The 20,139-nt window shown below is 45.3% G+C and overlaps 1 protein-coding gene across 3 annotated transcripts in view; it reads left to right on the plus strand.

Annotated features, from left to right (window-relative positions):
* FLVCR2 (FLVCR choline and putative heme transporter 2) overlaps positions 1–20,139 on the plus strand; it is a 56,215-nt gene that overhangs the window by 27,173 nt on the left and 8,903 nt on the right. For 2 of the 3 annotated variants that reach the window (XM_081147126.1, XM_081147128.1), the window contains exons 2-5: positions 4,017–4,158; positions 6,632–6,772; positions 15,928–15,995; positions 17,255–17,358. In XM_081147126.1, coding sequence (XP_081003252.1) covers positions 4,017–4,158; positions 6,632–6,772; positions 15,928–15,995; positions 17,255–17,358 — 455 coding nt within the window. The remainder of the gene's footprint in view (positions 1–4,016; positions 4,159–6,631; positions 6,773–15,927; positions 15,996–17,254; positions 17,359–20,139) is intronic. The other variant, XM_081147127.1, reaches the window with a different exon arrangement.

Raw genomic sequence — 20,139 nt, forward strand, 5'->3', positions numbered from 1 at the left:
TTTTAAAACATATCTTTATTTATTTCAGAGAGAGGAAAGGAGAGGGAGAGAGAGAGAGACAGAAACATCAATGATGAGAGTCATTGATCAGCTGCCTAGCATGCAACCCGGGCATGTGCCCTGACCGGGAATTGAACCCTGATCTCCTGGATCCTAGGTCAATGCCCTACCGCTGAGCCACGCCCGGCCAGGCTGTAACCGTGTTTAGATATCACCCTTGAGTTTGAAGAAAACATAAAGGAAAAAATGAAAACTGAGTCTCCCAGTGTGGTTTTAATTTGCATTTCTCTGATTATTAGTGATGTTGAGCACCTTTGCATATGTCTACTGGCCATCTGTATGTCCTCTTTAGAGAAGTGCCTTTCAGGTCCTTTGCCAATTTTTAAATTGTGTTGTTTTTTGCTGAGTTGTATAAGAGATATCACCTCACACCTGTCAGAATGGCTGCCATCAATAAATCAACAAACAACAAGTGGTGGCGAGGATGCGGAGGAAAGGGAACCTTTGTGCACTGTTGGTAGGAATGCAGACTGCTGCAGCCACTCTAGAAAGCAGTATGGAGTTTCCTCAAAAAATTAAAAATGGAGCTGCCTTGCCCTGGCCGGCTTGCCCAGTGGTTAGAGCGTCGCTGTGCGTGAGGGGTGGAGGGGGATGGGGGTGGGGGTTGCAGGTCCGATCCTCGTCCCCGGTTGGAGTGGGTGCAGGAGGCAGCCAATCAATGTGTCTCTCTCACATCAATATTTCTCTCTCTCTCTCTCTCTCTCTCTCTCACCCCCTCCCTTCCTCTCTCTAAAAATCAATGGAAAAAATATCCTCACTCTGTGGGTGAGGATTCTTAAAAAAAGGAACTGCCTTATGACCCATTGATTCCACTTCTGGGAATATATCCAAAGAAACCCGAAACACTGATTTGAAAGAATACATGCACCCCTGTGTTAATTGCAATGCTATTTACAATAGCCAAGGTTTGGAAGCAGCCCAAGTGCCCATCAGTAGATGAGTGGATAAAAAAGCTGTGGGACATTTACACAATAGAATACTACCTAGATATCAAAAAGAAGAAAATCTTACCTTTTGCAACAGCATGGATGGACCTGGAAGATATTATGCTAAGTGAAATAAGCCAGTCAGGGAAAGACAAATACCGTATGATTTCACTCATATGTAGAATCTAATGAACAAATTAAACAAAATAGAAACATAAATAGACTCATAGAGAAAGCAGACTGACAGCTGTTAGAGGGGAGGGAGGTTGGGGGGCTGAGTGAAAAAGGCAAAGGGATTAAACAAAAAAAGCAAAAACCTCACAGACACTGACAACAGCTTGGTGATTACCAGAGGGAAAGGGGGGTGGGGGAGGTGGAAGAGGGTTAGGGGGATAAATGGTGACAGAAGGAGACTTGACTTTGGGTGGTGAGCACACAATACAGTATACAGATGATGTATCATAGAATTGTATAGCTGAAACCTATATAATTTTATTAACCAATGTCACCCCAATAAATTAAATAAAAATTAAAACAAAACAAAACAACCCTGAGTCTCCCAGTCTGCCTCTCCACCTTACTTCTCAAGGTAGAAGATTACTGGGGATTAGGATATTCTCTATCAGGGTCATTTTGGGAATGAAATAATCACAGAGCCTTGGATGATGTCCCATAACTTTCCTCATTCTTGCAAAAGGGACCCTTTGGGGGTTCTATTTAACTTCTAAGTCTCCACCTCCAAAGTGCTAATGAAGCCAGATATGACCTGCAGTGGGCCCAGGTTCCCAGCTGTGAAGGTTGCATTTGCTGTCTAGGTTGGTTTTTACTCAAAGTTTTCCACATCAGCAATGAAGAAACCAGATTGGATTCTGACCAATCAGCATGACTGAAGATTCCAAGGACATAAAATATCTTCTCTTCTGGAGAAGCCCTATTCACTTGGGCCTTTGTCAAGGCTCTTAGCCCAGGAGGGAGCTGCCAGGCCCAGTGGAGGAGGTGCTAGCCTGAGAGGCTGAGAGATCTGTTTTCTCATCTCAACTCTGCTAGAGCTCAGTGTGACCCTGTATAAATCACTTAACCTCTAGCACTTAATCTCGCTTAGCCTCCATTTGGCCCTCTAATAATTAGGTTGTAGAGCAGCGATTTTTCAACCTCTTTCATCCAATGGCACACGTAAACTAATTATTAAAATTCTGCAGTACAGCAAAAAATATATTTTTTGCCAATCTGACAAAAAAATAGGTATAATTTTGATTGTTTTACAAAAACAGTAATAGTAGTAATTACCTACCCTTTTTGCTCCAAAGTGATTTTTAAAAAAATCAGGTGCCTATACTTGTATGTAAGGATTTCTGGTACCAGGAATTAACCAATCAGACACAACCTTATTCGACATTACCAATAAAATGCAACTTTATTATATGACTTACGTATTTGTGGTTCAAGACAGGGCATTCACACTCGATGACTATTGTTGTGTTGGCTGTTGTCATGTTATTATTTGACAGTCTAAGGGAAAGAGGTCAGTGCCCCTGACGAAAATAGTCAGGTATTGCATGTTTTAAAAATTCTTGCGGCTCATCAGTTGAAAAACTCTGTAGTAGAGGATGACAAAAGGACTTCCAGATGATAACATGCCTTTCCACACACAATTATCATTATTTGTGTTATCTTTTAATCTTTGTTTCAAACCCCCCTGCCCCACTAGATCATATAAAGCTCCTTGAAGGCAGGAACTCTGCCATATACGTCTTGGTACCTCCCAAAATATCTAGCAGAATGCTTTTCACATAATAGATGCTTTAAAGATCTGTTTGATTTATTGATTATAGATTGGCATACATTGAAAGAACCCTACACTGGACCTATAGGTGATACCTTTTAATATTGCAGAGCTGGGAACCAGTAGTGACCATCCTGAGTGGCTATAATTGACAGGCTGGAAAACCAATCAGGGTCGTCAGCAGATTGGCAGCTGATGAATGGTATTATAGTGTGGAATGAAAGCAAATTGCTTCTCTACCTACAATTTCTTCCAAGTACAATAAAGGAAAAGTGGCACCTTAAGACAATAGACTTACCTTTTTAAAAATGTATCTTTATTGTTGAAAGTATTGCAGATGTCCCTGTTTTTCCCCCCCATTGACCCCATCCACCCTGCCCCCACGCCCTTACTGCCCCACTCCTGACCTGCTTATCTTCTTTCACTCTTGGAACTTGAAGCTTGCCTGAGTTCGTGGGCCATTTTCAGTTTCTGCTTTGGTCTTACATGTGGCAGAGGGCTTTGGGAGTTGTGACACAGCTAGCCACTCCTGAATCAAAGCATTTCTGACCTCGGAAACACCCAAGTCACATTATCTGTCAGGTTATCAGAGTTTGAACTCTAAGGCAGATATGAGATGTTTTAACTTCTTGGGGGGGGGGGGGGGGTGATCATTGCCAGTTTACCCATATCCTGTGTGTATAAATGCATGCGGTTGCATATAACTTTATACCACACATGCCTTGTCAATTGCTAAGTTATTTACACAATGAACTTAAGCTTTCCTGTTTGTAAATGTGGTAATAACTTTAGGCTTCCGAGTCTTATTGAATCCAAGTCCTTGGGATTATAGGGTGTAGAAGTTTTCAACTTTCCTCTAGCTGGTCTTTGAGCTCCTGGTTAACAGAGTCACTGAAATCAAGAATTTAAATGACACAAGGAAAGTCAACATTGTTTTACTGTACCATAGAGATGGGAATATAGGAACCATTGTTCATTAGTGTGTAGCTGCAGAAGGGCTGGCCTGCATTGAGAATCCCAATTACAATTTTTTTCAATAGGTATTGGTGGTGAGGGTGGTCAGGGATGTATGTGAATTGAGGTGTCAATCAAAAGAAAGCTCTCTCTGGTGTCTCAAGGAGGAAACAGTCCCTTGTTTAGGTTTTAAGAAAGACCGGGATTGTGTTTCTTACTAGGAGATTTTAAAAATTTGTGCCATTACCTCTTGGCCATTGGTAACTGTAATCGACTGTCTCTGTCTTCTATAGCTTGGAATTGCCATTGGGTTCTTGGTCCCTCCCGTTTTGGTACCCAATGTCGAAGACCAGGACGAGCTTGCCTACCACATCAGCATCATGTTCTACATAACAGCAGGTGTCGCCACTCTGCTTTTCATCCTTGTCATCTTTGGTAAGTTCCTTAGTAGACTGCTGGGGGGTGGGAAGGCAGGGAGGCTCTGGTTTGAGCGAGGCCCTTATGCACATGGCCCGAGAATACAGTGGACATGTACAGAAACCGAAGGCCAGGCTTCTAATGGTATTCAAATGCTTTCGCCTGAGCAGTTGCCCCCAATACAGTGCTAGCTGGTCTTGTGCACTCTGTTAGTGGCTCAGTAGAGGTTTAATTGTAATTAAACTGTTTCCCATACGACCTCACCAGAATTAATGGTCAGGCTGCTGATTCCCTTGGTGAAGAAGCCCCATGAGCACTTATGATAGCACAGGCCCTGTGTTCTTCATGCCTGATCTCATGTAATCCTTAACAGCCCTGTGAGCGGAGGTACCATTATCAGTCCCATTTAACAGAGGAAGACTTTGGGGAGTTAAATAAATTGTTCAAGATTAGATAGCCTGTAAGGGGCAGAGATATCCTGTAAGTTTCAGGAGTACAGTATTCTAATTTGACATCTGTGTACACTTTAAAGTGATCACCACCACAAGTCTAGATACCATTCAACACCATACTCTTGATGGACAATATAATTTTATATCCTCCTTTATAATCTGAATGATATTATATGGGCTGTGATAAATTCAGAAATAGAGTAAAGGTTTTCATTTTCAGTTAGTCACTGTCTAAAGGTTAACCAGTTTTCTTCCTAATACCCGTAAGTTTCACTCATGTTAGAGGTTTCATTCCTTCCTTCCTTCTGGCCTCACCTTCAGAGCCAGTTTTATAATCATTTACCTTATTCAACTGCTGTCACCATGTCATTCTCCCCCACTGGGTCCAGGCTGAGAAAGGGCTGCCTGGTGGCTTCTAAGAGCTGGCAGGATGTCTTGGACAGAGGACTTGGTGTTCCTGGAAAGGTAGAAGCTGTAGAGTGGTGGGTGAGAACAGGAAAGAAAATCCAGCCAGGGATCCTCTTACTTAGCCAGGCTTCAAGTTTCAAATTGTAATGTGCCCAGCTTCAGATTCTTGAGTTTGTGGCAGGTGAGGTCCTGGCTCTTTGCAGTTGAAATCCTGGAGGTAGGACATTTCTACCTTTTGGCATTTTATTATCAACCACAGGTAGTAGCTCACTGAATAAAGAACTGAAAGAGCTTATCTGGATTCTGGTTTGTGGTTGCCAAGTCCTTGAGCAAGCACCTGCTGTTGCAGAAATCAATCCCTTGCCTTGCTCTCTTTTCCCGGATGGAAGGGGAGGGGAACAGGCAAGACAGTGAATGAGAGGTTCCCAACAGCAGGAAGTTATCCAGGAGAAATGATCCAGGACTGCTTCTGGAGAACAAAGAAGCTGGGCTCTGAAGTCAGGGCTGGAGGGCTTTCCAGAGGGGCAGGGTGAGGGGAGTGGGAGCCTTTGATCTACAAGACATTAAACCTTTCCAAAGCTTCCTTTAACTGGAGAAGGTATGCTCTCCTGGGGTGGGGGGTGGGGGGCACATGGTGCCTGCTTGGACCCATGGGGGAATGGGCCCCCAATTGGGGAATCAGTTCAGGCAAAAAAACTGGTTAAACTGACCTCTCCAGAGAACTGGATAGCAATCAATGCAGATAAATTGATTGTAGTAATTGTACTGAAAATAGAATATAAAAGGAGTGGTATTCCTGTTGTCCCTCCCCAGTTCTTCATATCACAGCAGCCACTCCCACAGGAGCCTGTGTTAATCCTCTAGCTCTGTGAGGAACACGTCTGATTCAGACTGAAAAACTAGGAATGAAATCGAGGTTTTTCTAATAGTAGATCCTTTCACTTACCCAGGAATATCTATGGACTGCCCTGTGCCAAGCTATGTGCTAAGCAGGGGCAACACAGTTCCTTTCCCCTTGGGAAGAGCTCTGGTGCTAAGCCATTAACTGGCCTCACTAATCCTAAACCTCAGCTCTCATTTCCTTTCTATCCATGTGTGACTATTGTGTTTTTTTCAGTGCTCTGCAGTGTGTGTGTGTGTGTGTGTGTGTGTGTGTGTTTAAATATATCTTTATTGATTTCAGAGAGAGGAAAGGAGAGGGAGAGAGAGAGCTAGAAACATCAATGATGAGAGAGTCATTGATCGAGCCTGCAACTGGGCATGTGCCCTGACCGGGAATTGAATCCCGATCGCCTGGATCCTAGGTCGACACTCACCCGCTGAGCCACGCCCGGCAGGGCTCTGCAGTGTGTTTTTTGCTAGTTATTATGGGACTCCTTGATCCTTGAACAATGCCCCAATGGCTGCAGCTGTCCAGAGGCCACTAAGAAAAAGTAATCACTAGACTACTCGCTCAGCCATAGACAGTGAAAAGCAGCTTTAACAGTGTAAAGGATTTAATTGAAGAATTAATATTTCCTTTTGAGCCCTAGCTCCTTCTCAGGTGATGGAGCCAGCTCTTGTCCATGTGTCGCTCTGCTGGGGTATAACCACAGGGATGTTCAGTGATCTCTCTGTTTCTTTCCTTCCAGTATTCAAGGAGAAGCCTAAACATCCCCCGAGCAGGGCCCAGTCCCTGAGCTATTCCTTGGCATTACCTGATACTTCGTACTTAAAGTGCGTCAGCCGGCTCTTCAAAAACCTCAACTTCGTGCTGCTTGTCATCACCTATGGTAAGGTGCAGATGTGTCCAGGAGTGGACCTGAACTGGAACATGACACCAAAGGCCTGATGTGTCTGTGCATCTTACTTTTTCCAAATCCCAAACGTGCATGTAAAATAATTGTTTAGGGTCAACCAGAACAGCCAGCTCTGCCTCAGGGCCTTTGCAGGTTCTGTAAAATCTACCTGGAAAACCATTCTTTCCCATATCAGATTGTCTGACGAGTGCGTGCTGATCCTCCGAGTCTTTCTCAGTATCACTGCTGTAAAGCAGTGCAGTATTAGGTGATCTTTCCTCTCTTACTGTGCTGTTCCATTTCCAGGTCTGTCTTCTCACTGGACAGTGACCTCCCTGAGAGCAGGGAGGCTTTATGTCTTTTCATCTTTTATTGTTATATCTTTTCATCATTAGCAGTGGCTGGCCTGGTGTGGACACTTCTGTAATTACTGAGTGAATGAATATTAATAAATGAATGCATGCATGCATAAATGAGTCTTGCCACAGGAATTACTCCCCAACCAATCTTCCTTCGTCTTCTAATATTGACTCCTTTTTTTTTTTTTCTAAAATATGTTTTTATTGATTTCAGAGAGAGGAAGGGAGAGGGAGAGAGAGAGATAGAAACATTAATGATGAAAGAGAGTCATTGATCGGCTGCCTCCTGCACACCCCCGACTGGGGTCGAGCCCGAAACCCGGGCGTGTGCCCTGACCGGGAATCAAACTGTGATCTCCTGGATCCTAGGTTGAGGCTTAACCACTGGGCCACTCCGGCTGGACACATTGACTCCTATTTTTATCTGAATGAAAGACAATATCCCTCTTTCATGTCACTTTGTTGGCTTTTGGTAAGATAAACTCTGATCTTTACGCTAGTATACTGGCCTGCCTCTCCAGTGTGGTGCTTTCTGCATCTTCTTTCCAACCTTTAATAAGAATGTTAGACCAGACGGGGTAAGGACAGAACCTCATGGCATTCCATTAAAGAGATCCACCCAGCTGTCCTGCTATCCATCCTGCATTTGACCATTTAACCCACTGGCTAGTTTAAAATCAAGAGTCAACAACTGTGTAACATGCTCAGGAACGATACAAGTATGAAAAAATGAGATTGGTTTAACATGATTTATTCGTGGTGAAACCTCAGTTGACTATAACCTTATGTTCTCTATAGGTTCATAAACCGTGTGTTTTATAACAGTAGCATTTACTATGTGCCAAGTCTTTTCACGTATACTTTTACTTAACTTCCCCTGCACCCTGGTTAGGTAGGTGCTATAACTATCCCCATTTAACCTATGAGGAAAAAAACTCAGAGAGATTAGGTAACAAGCTCAAGATCACACAGCTTTTAAGTGCCAGGATTCAGATACAGGTTTGTCTAACTCCCAACACCTGCACTCTTGATGCCTGTTACATAACTGCCTATAGTCCTTCCTAAAATTGTGTCAATTTCATTTTAGACTTATCAGTGCCCTTTATTTCAATTAAAGTGTTTATCTGCTAAAGCATTGATAAGAGATAGCATCATCCTGGGGTAGAGAGGCACACTTAAATTTTTCAGGCATACACGACAGTTAGGTGACCTCTCATCTGGAATAGCTCTAGATAACTAGGTGAGCCTTCAAGGTCTTGGGTCTCCATCCTCATTCTCCCCAAGCTTCTCAGTTCTTAGTGTATCTCTGCATTCATCCCAATAATAAGCTGACTCATGTGGGTTGATGGACAAAGCAATTCATTTCTGAGTCTCTGGAAGTATTCAACTCTATTGGTTATAGGTAGAATTTATTAACATTTTTCTCAAAGGCCTGGGATTGTCTCAGTGAGAGGGAGTTAAACTAATCTGAATGTTTGTACTCGTTTCAGAGAATCACAAGCCTAATTTCCATGGTAGAGAATTGGACTTGGAGACAAGGCTCTTTGCCAACAGGAAATGATTCTTAGGCTTAATCGCAGATTTGAAAATAATTTTATTGAGCCATTACTGTGTGCCAGGCACCATGTGAAGGGCTTTACATGCATTCTCTCTCTTTTTAAAAAATATATATTTATTGATTTCAGAGAGAGGAAGGGAGAAAGAGAGATAGAAACATCAATGATGAGAAAGTCATTGATCGGCTGCCTCCTGCACACCTCCTGCTGGGGATCGAGCCTGCAACCCAGGCATGTGCCCTGACTGGGAATCAAGCTGTGATCTCCTGGATCCTGCGTCTATTGATGCTTAGCCACTGAGCCACGCCCAGCAGGCAAAAGTTATTCATTTTTTGACATTCAGATGTAACCGGGCATGCTGTTTGTTTTTGTTTTTTAAACCTGGCAGTTCACTTAGGGGGGAGGAGGTGCGGAAGTGGGTTTGTGCCTGATGTTGCCAAACTGTCGCAAGAAGAAGAAACTGCCTCCCCTAGTAAAATACTCTCCCTCCTCCAGGTCTGGCAATGCAGGAGGATGGGACTGGAACCAGATCCCGAGGGTCTAACAGTGTGGGGGTGGGGCAGGTCATGTGATGTGCATGGGGGGGGAGGGTGGTGAAGAAAAGAACCTTCTTTGCTACCTTCTCCTTGCGTCTCTAGGTCTTGCTTTCACAAGGCCTCTCTAATCTTTTTTCATCAATGGCGATGGCATAGTTGCCATGTTAAAAAATTCTCCCCCTTTAAAGAATGTCCTTGAAGGGAATATTTTTCCATGTTATCTCCCAGTCTTGCCTCCAGGGCTTCTGAATACTCTTCCATGCTGGGCATCTGAATTCAGCGTCACCGGTGTGTCCTGAGGATACCTTCCCTTGGAGCTCTCAAGGGCTTCACCATTGCCTCACTTACATGGGCCTAGGGGGGACACTTTGTGTCCCCTCTAAGATCTTGGCTTAAGAGGAGGTATAAAATACTTGTGATTCCCTGGAGCTTTGCTGAGGTCATGCTGGCCCTTTAAAACAAGGGTTTAGCCCTGGCCAGGTAACTCAGTTGGTTAGTGTCCAGGGTTGTGGATTTAATCTCTAGTCAGGGCACATAAAGGAAGCAACCAGTGAATGAATAAATAAGTGGAACAACAAATTGATGTCTCTCTGTCTCTCTCTCCCCCTCCCTCCTCCTCTACCCTCTCCCTTTCTCTCTCTAAAAAAAAAACAAAAAAAAAACCCCAAAAAACAAGGGTTTGCTACAAATTCAGGAAGGACAAAAGGGAAATGAACCCAGAGTAACCAGAACACAGAGATAGGACCTGGGATCAGTGTTTCCCAGGCTTGCCTAGTGAAAGAATTCCCTGGGGTGCTCCATTGAAGTGTGCAAAGATTTCCATGCTTCTCTTCTGGAAGATAATTTGAATTTCTGGGTCCACCCCTGGAAATCTGCTTTTAACAAGCATTCTAGGCGATTCTGGTATGCAGCAGGGTTGAGAACCTACAAAGTAGGTATGTTATGGGGTCATTCTCATGGTCTTGAAGCCCCTTCCCACCCCAGCTGCCTCCATGTTAACCTCACACCTGGAGCCTGGGCCTGGCCATTGGTCTTCAGTATTCCCAAGGCCCTTTATTTCCAAACTCCAGAGAATTTAAGAAATGTCAGGGTTTTTTGTTTGTTTATTTTTTGTTAAAATGCAGATTTCTAGCCCCATTCCTGGAGATTCAGATTGAGTAGGCCCAGGGCAGAGCCCAGGAATCTGCATTTTTTTTTTAACTCTAAGGCCTTCTAATGCCAGTGGTCTCTGGACCACAGTTTGAAAAAACTGCTCTTGACAAAGGAGAGAATCAGAGTGATGACGATCCCTTTCTGCCTTCCTAAAGCCCACCTCTTCAGTGACTGGTACTTCTTCTGGGGAATGATATCAGGAATTACCAGGCCTCTGAGGGGAGATCACATTTTCTCACAGGAGTACGGCCCTGACTCGGCAGACTTAACTTGTTGGGCCTAAACATACCTGCATATAGCACAGTAACCTGTATTCCTGTAAAGAGGTACTCACAGGGAAGAGCATGTGTTTCATTCCTGCCCTTCTTGTGGGATGCTGAACCCCTTGGTTTGGGCGGTGGAGTGGACTTGTGCTGTTTAACCGTGCCTGGTAGCCTTCAACAATATGGGCAGGGACATCTAGACTAAAGATAGATTCAGAAACTATACATAAGCCCCTAATTCCTAATTCCTGTAGAAACAGTTGGAAAGAATGGCAGCCTTCCCGGGTGATCATCTTCTCCACTCCCATACTCCCGACCCCCCACCCCCACCTCTGCCTTAGCCCTGATTCAGTCTCCATGCTGCCTGGGAGTTCAGGATGACTAAACCACACTAGTCTAGCTGAGCCAGTGGGTCTCAAATTTGAGCACTATCAGAAGTACCTGGAGGCCCTGTTGACACACAGATTGCAGAACTCCCAGAGTTTCTGCTGCAGTACGTCTACAGAGGTGTCAGGAATTTGCATTTCTAACAATCTCCCAGGTGGTGCTGATCTGGACCTGATTTCCCTAAACCACTGAGTCCCCTTGAAAGTGCTCAGCTTCAGTAGTGTAGGTCAACCAGGACTGCTTCCCTCTGCCTTTTTCAGGATCACGAAAGTGCTGGTGTTTGAGGTGGGTTTTTTTGCTCCCAGTCCACCTGTCACTGGATTGCCCCTGCAGGTCCAGGACCTCCAGGCTCTTGACTCACGTAAGAAAGAATTCAAAAACAAGTCCAGCCCAGCCGGGCGTGGCTTAGCGGTTGAGCATTGACCTAGGATCCAGGAGACCTGGGTTCGATTCCTGGTCAGGGCACATGCCTGGGTTGCGGGCTAGGCAGCCGATAAATGACTCTCTCATCATTGATGTTTCTCTCTCTCTCTCTCCCTCTTCTTTCCTCTCTCTGAAATCAATAAAGATATGTTTAAAAAAAACAAAACAAAACAAAAACAAGTCCAAGTGAGAGTGAAAGCAAATTTTACTTAGGTAGAGAAAAAGAGGCTAGGATGTGGGTTCCTGGAGACAGGATCAGGTGGTGAGACTGGAACGAGCTGCTGCTGCCTGCTGCTCTCCTAGTTGCTGTGAAAGAAATAAAAGTACATGTCCAAGTGGACGTGTGCAAACTTGCCAGTGAGTTACTTGCTGGGTGAGTCAGTTCTTGGGACTTTATGATTCCAAGGGTGGGTTGTTTCTGAAATTTGTGGTGCCAAATTCTGACTCTGCCTTTTGGTTGGAAGGGGTTGTCTTGTTACTAATATGGTTCTTTCAAAAGTGTCATGGCATTCCTGGTGCCAAATTCTGTCTCCACCTTCTGGTTGGGAGGGGCTTCTTGTTACTAATATGGTCTGTTCCCAAAATGTCATGATGTTTGTCTTCCTTGGTCCCCTTCTACTTGTGGTATCAGTTTTCATTATAATGATGGTATAACGAGGTTTGGGCTATATCTCTGGTCAATTTTTCCTCCATCTTGGGTTGAGCTGGTTTTAGACAGTTCTTGTCGTTGTTGACTTCTGTGCCCACTGCAGGAGTTTTCTGCCATAAACTGTTTCCCTTTGATCATGCCTGGAAGTGGGGGCTCTGATGAGGACCTAGAGTCTTATTGGCGTGTAATGGCTGCTCCTACTTCCTTATTTCACTTATCAGAAGCTTTTCTTAACTTCTTTCTATCCTGCCTCGCTCTCATATAATTTTCTCTGTTTCCTGTGGATTTTGCCTTCTTCATTCCAGGTGGGCCCAAGCTGAAAGTAGCTGTCACACCTGAAGCTGAGCATTACTTGGAGCATTTTCTTGCCCCTTGCAGTGTGAAGCTCGGACCAGAGTCTGGGAGGGGCTGAGAGGTGTGAGGAACAGGACTAGGGGCTGCTTTCATTCTCCTTCCTACCCACATTCCACCCCTCCACCCTTTTCAGAAATGTGTCTCTTTGTGGGCCCCCTTGACTCTGGAGTGGAATTTCCAAGTGGCTGGGTGTGTGGTGTAAAGATTAGTTGGGTATGCTTGTTGCATAAGAAGTTGCTGAGAGCCCCATAGTTATGGGCAAAAAAGGGGTTCTGTGGAAAGTAATTGCACAAGATGATCAGGACGGCTTTTTTTTTTTTTAAATCCTCACCCGAGGACATGTTTTTGTATTGATTTTAGAGTGAGAGGAAGGGAGAGGCAGAGAGAAAGAGAGATACATTGCTGTGAGAGCGAAACATCAGTTGGCCACCTCCTAATCAGGGATCGAACCCACAACTTTTCGGTATATGGCATGACACTCCAACCAACTGAGCCACGTAGGCCAGGGCTCTCATGGGGATTTGATCACAGATTCCTAACTGGATAGGTCAGGATGGGTAGCCATGCCCCAGACATATACCTCCCCTAGTAAAAGGCTTATCTTTGCCTTAAGCAAGCTCTGCCCATGTTTCTGTGTGTCTTAAGTTAACGTCCCAAATGCCATCTTTCAGACTGCTCCTTCTAATACCTGACCACCCTTTCAGACCCCTCTTTCTAAAGTGTGACCATCCTCAAGAAAGCACATAATCTTAACTAGCCTGTAATCTAGGGGTGGGGAACCTTTTTTCTGCCAACAGCCATTTGGATGTTTATATCATTTGCAGGCCATACAAAATTACCAACTTAAAAATTAGCCTGCTATATTTGGTGAAACATTTAATTAACTCACCGCTAATGTGATGGCTGGAACTGCGGTTGCCTTGGCAGGGCCAGACCAAATGACTTCTCAGGCCTTATATGGCCTGTGGGCCGGACATTCCCCACCCCTGCTGTAATCCAATCCCTGCCTTGCTTTCTCCCACCCTCATGTAATCTTCCTTATGTTCCCTCTTAATCTCAAATGCATAAAATAAACTGTAAACTGTTATTTTCTTAAGCATTTTTCTCAGTCTGTTGAGATCTTGCTTCCAGGCATGTTCTCTGTTTGGCTCAAATACATTTTTAACACTATTAAATTTGAAATAAATTTTTATAAATATCCTCGATAGGTTTGGATGTTTTTATGTTGACAAAGTCCTCATGACCATGATCTGGCAGTTGTAGTGATGCTCAGTGATGCTCCTTGATTTGCCGACTCACTGGCCCTGCACCCCTCAGGAGGTGACATTGAACCCCCTTTGTTGTATCCTTGAGTGACCTGCTGGGAGAGGCAGGAATTCAAGGAAATTTTCAGTAACCTGAGCTGGGGAAATGGTTAAGAATCAGATTTTGTTTTTGTTTTGTTTTTTAGTTTATTGATTTTAGAGAGAGAGAGGAAAGAAGGGAGGGTGGTGAGAGAGAGAGAGAAACATTGATTTGTTGCTCCACTTATTTATGCATTCATTGGTTGATTCTTGTATGTGCCCTGACCAGGGATCGAACCCCTCAACCTTGATGTATCGGGATGATGCTCTAACCAACTGAGCTGCCTGGCCAGGGCAAGAATCAGTTTGTGAGGCTGTAAAACAAGTGATTAAGAGCCCAGCTGGCGTGGCTCAGCGGTTGAGCATCTTCCTGTAATCCAGGAGATCAAGGTTTGATTCCTGCCCTGGGCTGCAGGCTTGATCCCCAGCAAGGGGCATGCACGAGGCCGCCAATCAATGACTCTCATCATCTCCTTCCTCTGGGACCCTGAAAAAGGGAGTAAGTCAGCTGCACTTATGCAACACTGCTTATGATAAAAATGACCTCTTGTGATAAAAATGAGTACAACTAGATGGGGAGACCTTTCCATATCTGTTAAGGAGCTGTTCTTTGTGTTTTGCTGAGTATGGTGACTCTTTCACTGTCCCATCCTTTATTGAGACGCTGGAAGCTATGTCTACAGAGTTGTTGCAAGCAGTAGTGGCTCCTGTCAGCCGTTAAACCAGGGTGGTTGCCAGAGCCACCTTTGCCTGTATCTGAGCCATCACCTTGCGGGCCAAAGAAAATAGCTTCTGGATGGCTCGACGGACTTCGGCTCTACGTACTGGTCCCATTGAAGAAGAAATCCCAAGGCTGCCCTGTCCAAGAGCTGTGTCCCTTCTAAGTGGATCTCTAATGTCGAGATTGCCATGGTAGTCTTGTGAGTCTCAATGTTTTGTTAAAACTAAAAAGTCTCCTGGTGAAGCCCTGGCTCAGTGGTTAGTGTCAGCCCAGGCACTAAAGGGTCCTGGGTTCTATCCCTGGCCCCCGTTGGGGCACCTGTGGGAGGCAGCCAGACGATGTCTATTTCTCCCCTTCCCTCTCCCCCTCTCCCCCTCTCTCTCCTCCCTCCCTCTCCCTCCCCCTCCCCCTCCCCCTCTTCCTTTCCCTTTCCCTTCCTTCTACTCTTTCTTAAAAAAAAAAAAATCAATGGAAAAATACCCTCGGGTAAGAATTAACAACAACAACAACAAAAGTCTCCTGGTGTATTTGTTTCTAACTCTGCGTTCTTTTTTCCCATCTATAAAGTGGGGATAATATACTACCTGCCTTCTAGGGTTGTTGGGGGGATTGTAAGGTGCTTAGAACAGCGTCTAGTACATAAGTAGGTGCTGCTGCCGTGATCATATCATCATCATCATCATCATCATCATTAGCATTATGGTCATTAGGAAGCGAGGCAGGAGGCCCTTTCTCCTTTGGGTCAATTCCAGTCTTGTCTTAGTTGCTGTAACTCACTATGTGGCTTTGGACAAATGAGTTCGTCCTTACAGTATATTCTAGGTTTTCCATTTATTTGTTGAATGTTCCAATGAATTAGGAGAGGCAACTAAATGTTCTTTAGGGTCCTTTCTGGTTTCAAATGTAAGATTTTGTGTGGCATTGATTCTGAGAAGAAAGCTGAAGGAGCAATGAGGAAAGAGGTGAGAAACCACTTGCAGAGGGAGTGATGTCAGGGGTTAAAGGTCTGGAGCAGTCTGGAGAGGGGATAGGTCATCAGGAGGAGGTGGAAGGTGTCCAGTTAGTTCCACTTAGCACATAATCTAGCCAAGGCTTAAGAAAGGAATGTTGACGACTCTGACCTGGGAGTAATACTTTGCAGAACCTGTTCCCTGGGCAGGGTTAAAGGGGTCAGAGGGCAAGGGTGTGTAGCTAAGAACAGGTGGAAATGGCTACCTTTGGTTGTTGTGGCATACTTCTTGGAGAAGAACTGCAGAGTAGCCTCATATTCCCTGGATTTTTCTTCTCTGAGGACGCCATTCCCAGCGGCAAGGAGAATGAGGATTTCTGACCTCCCGAACTGGGGGGGGAGTTCGCAGTGGCCCAGCAGGCCGACCCTAATGCTGTGTTTCTCCCTCCCTCCTCAGGTCTGAACGCTGGGGCGTTTTATGCCTTGTCCACTCTGCTGAATCGCATGGTGATCTTGCACTATCCGGTAAGGGCGTCCCCTAAGCTTGCTGGCCCCCAGAGAGGAGGTTTCTGAGTGTTTCCCGGCAGGCGCTGGGGTAGTGGTTGACCCTTGGACTGCCCACTTGTAGGCAGCGTGGCACAGTGGTGTGCTCATGAGATTTGGAGAGTCTCAACCCCAGCTCTGGTGGCACCAAACCGTGTGACAAGCTAGTTAGTGTCTCTGAGCTCTCACTCTCTTTTCTGCAAAAGAAGCATAATTACTTATTAAAAGATTGTTTTTAGGATTAGAGAGTAAATAATACTGTGTGTGCCTATGTATATATTCATATATGTTATATATTCATAAAGTGCAAAGCATGGCTCCTGGCAACACAGTAGGTAAACATATATATTTCGAGTCATGTCTGAAATGTTTAATTTGTAATATACGGGCAAGACTTAATTTTGAACTCTTAGTTACTCAGCTGAAGGTATTGTTTAAACGTTTCCAGAACCAGTGAGGGCTCGATGCTGGGAATGGGACACTGGGTGTCCTGGAGTCAGGAATCTCAGTTCCAGCCTTCTTGTGAAAGGACCAGGGTCTCACAGTTGCAGAGGTGGTCACTGTCGCTAAGTGTTCCAGTTTTGGAGTTTGACAGGTCTGAGTTCAAATCCTAGCTCTGCACTTAATAGATGCCTCATGATCTTGGATTGATAGGTTAATCTCGCTGTGCCTCAGTCTCTTCATCTGAAAAATGTGGAATACGGATTCCTAACCTTATGGTGGGGAATTAGGAGAATTAAATGAGGTAATGGTGTAAAACTCGCGGCATGGTGCCTGGCTCATAATAATAAAGGCTTACAAATATATAATTTTTTTGCCATTTCTTTTGACACTGATAGCTTCAAAAACCTAAGTATGGGGTATTTGGATATACATATTTCAGTTTCCCTATCTGTGAGATGGAAATAATGGTAAATAAGGTAAAAGAGTTGCTATAAGAATTACATTAAAAAAATAAATCTACCTCAACGTGGTTCTAAGGATAAAATTTGGTTCACTCCAGCATCCAGTATCATGCACACGCATCTGGGGTTATATTATGTTGAGAGGAGCAACTGTTTTAGGATTTTCTCCCCATTGGCAGCTTCCCACCCGCTGTCTCTCCCTGATATATTCTGAGAACTGGCTCTAATGGAACCTGAGGCCCTTGCCTTTGCCCCTTCACCTCATGTTGACTGTGCTCTGTCTGTGTCTTGTCCTGTCACTGGCTGATCTTTGGGGGCTGTGGTTTTCTTTCCCAGGGGGAAGAAGTGAATGCTGGAAGAATAGGCCTGACCATTGTCATTGCAGGAATGTTCGGGGCTATGATCTCAGGCATCTGGCTGGATAGGTCCAAAACCTACAAGTAAGTGACTCTTCCTCTCGGACTGAAAACTGGGGGACTCATTTTTGAAATGACATGCTCATTAGCAATACAGCTCCAGAGTTTTGGGTGCGACAGCTGAGTGGTCAAGTGGGCAGTTCAAATTTATCTTCTCTGAGCTTCAGTTTCCTCATTTATAAAACGAGGGAAATAATACCTGCCCTGTGGAGATTTAGAGATAAAGGACACAAGGCCTAGCGCAATACCACCTTCCCCCCTCTCCCCGCAAGTAGCTATGGAAAGGGCAGATGGGAGAGAAATGAAAATGAATGTAGAAAAATGTCAGCAGTTGGAAAGTTTGTGGAAACCCTAAAGAGTGGAGATGAGGGGGTGATTCCACTGGCCTGTTCTCATGGCTCCCTTGGACCCCATGGGTTTACCCACCATGCTCTGTGCTTACTTTGGTTTATAGTGTATTATCTTCCAATTGCTTATACTCTACCTTCTTGGTAAATATTGTGATGTGCTTTGGGTCTGAATGCCCAGAGCATTTCTAAGAGCCCAGAGTGGTCGTTCTAAGATTTTAGTATATGTTAGACTAATCCAAGATGCTTATTAAAAATACAGACTCCTGGGCTCCACTGTCATGGATGCCAATTCAGTAGGGGAATCTGCATTTGCCTTAGTCTGCATTTGTCTCACGTCGCCTCAATTCGGTAGCCAGGCTCAGAGAAAAGACTGGAAGAAACAGATGTCCAACAGCCTTCTTTTTTTTTTAATTGACTTTTTTAGAGAGAGAGAGAGGAAGGGAGAGAGAGAGAAACATCAATTTGTTGTTCCACCCAGTTACACATTCATTGGTTGTTGATTTTTGTTATATGCCCCGACCAGGGATCAAACCCACAACCTTGGGGCGTAGGGATGACACTCTAACCAACTGAGTTACCCTGCCAGGGTCATCCCTCTCTTCTTACTGCATCTCTTCAGTGCTCTGCATGCATTGGGTGCTCAATTAATGCTGGCCAGCCAGGGTTGCCCTGCGCTGGGGCAGAGCGGCATTCTGGGCTGCTTTGTCAAGGTCTTCAAAGTTCCCAGTGTCTGGAGGCGCTGCACAGTGGCAGACCTGTTCTCTGCCACACAAACCCACTTCTGTGAGGCTTTGGTGAGACCAGAGCTCACTGTGGCTGCCCTAGTCAAAGGCCAATTGAGGCCATCCCCGGGGGTGTGGCTGCCTGGTTGAACATGACGAGGGACCTGGTGTGGCTTAATTAACTGCTGGAGCTTGGCTGCCCTCTTGTCTCTGTCATCCGTCAGTTGCTTGCTTCAGCCACACATGAGAGCAGTGAAGCCTGGCCTTCCCCAAACCCGTGAACGGCACTGTTTCTGTTTCCAGGGCTTGCTTGGTGGCAGGCGAAGGAGGGATTGGAATGTCAGTAGGCTGGATTGTGGGCAGCAGATGACTCAGATGAAAATACAGTGAAAGGGCTGGGGGGACACACGTCAGAACCTAGATGTCACCAGTTCCTTAGCGTCACTTGATGCCCAGGTCCTGCAGTCAGCGCAAGACATTCCTTGCACTACTACCCAGGAAAAACGACATGCAAAAACTGTGATCTGGTCTTTGGGTGCCGGTTATTTTCTCCCCAAGGCCCCCAGATTTCTCCTGTCTGGTCTGGGGGCTGGAAATTGGGTGGTCAGGCCTGTTTTCAGGCTGGGACTATAGGTAGTTTTTCTAGATGGATCAGTGGTTGAAGATGAAGCTGTGGTTGAACGAATCTGGTGAAAGATGAGCTGGCGGGGTCAGCAGGACAGAATGGTGTTCATGAGGTGGCATTCTGGGGGTGGGCCGGACTAGATGAGGGGGGCGGGTGGAGGAAGGACAAGGTTCCTCTTCCGGCAGCAGCTTTGAAGCCCCGGCTGGTAGGCGTGTCCTTCAGAGGCTCTGGCCTTGAGCTTTCCCAGAGCTGCAACCACACGGTGTATTAGTATCCTCTGTGCAATAGTGGAAAGAGTGCAGGGTTCCAATCCCAACTTCGTGTTCAAGCCCCAGCTCTGCATTTACTCAGTGGGTGACTTTAGACAAGTAACCTAACTAGTCTGAGCCTCGGTTTCCTCATTTGTCAAAGTAGGGACAGTCAAACATTTCTCTCAGGCCTTTTATAATGGTTGAGTGGAATAATAAGTGAATGTAAAATGCTTATCAGAATTCTTGGCACCCAGTAGCTATAGGTATTAGTTTGACATTACCATAATATACATCTGCTGATGTCCCCACCATGTTTCTGGCCTCTGGGGAGCTGTGTGAAGGCTTTAAACTGTCATTGTCTCAGACCCGATGTTCAGGGCAGGAGGGAAGAGGTGTGTGCAGAGCCGGTTCCCTGAAATAAGTAGGGCAAGGAAAGAAATGCAGGTCTGAGCAGGAGTCAGGGCCCCAGCACAATCCAGAGTCGGCACCATGGGAGAAGTATGGGGAGGGGCACAAGCTGGGTGAGCCTGAAGCAAACCAGCTCATTGCTGATGGTCCTGAGGGGACTGACAAAGGGAAATCTGACAGGGAGTGGGCAGAGCTTTCTTTTTTTTGTTTTTGTTATATGGTTTTATTGATTTCAGAGAGAGGAAGGGAGAGTGGGAGAGAGATAGAAACACCAATGATGAGAGGCGTTGATTGACTGCCTCCTGCACGCCCCCTACTGGGGATTGAGCCTGCAACGCAGGCATGTGTCCTGACCGGGAATCGAACCATGATCTCCTGGATCATAGGTCAAGGCTCAACCACTGAGCCACGCCAGGCAGGCGGGCAGAGCTTTCTTACTTTGGTGTCAC

Source organism: Miniopterus schreibersii, assembly GCF_964146895.1.
Source record: "Miniopterus schreibersii genome assembly, chromosome: 1".
Taxonomy (NCBI): domain Eukaryota; kingdom Metazoa; phylum Chordata; class Mammalia; order Chiroptera; family Miniopteridae; genus Miniopterus; species Miniopterus schreibersii.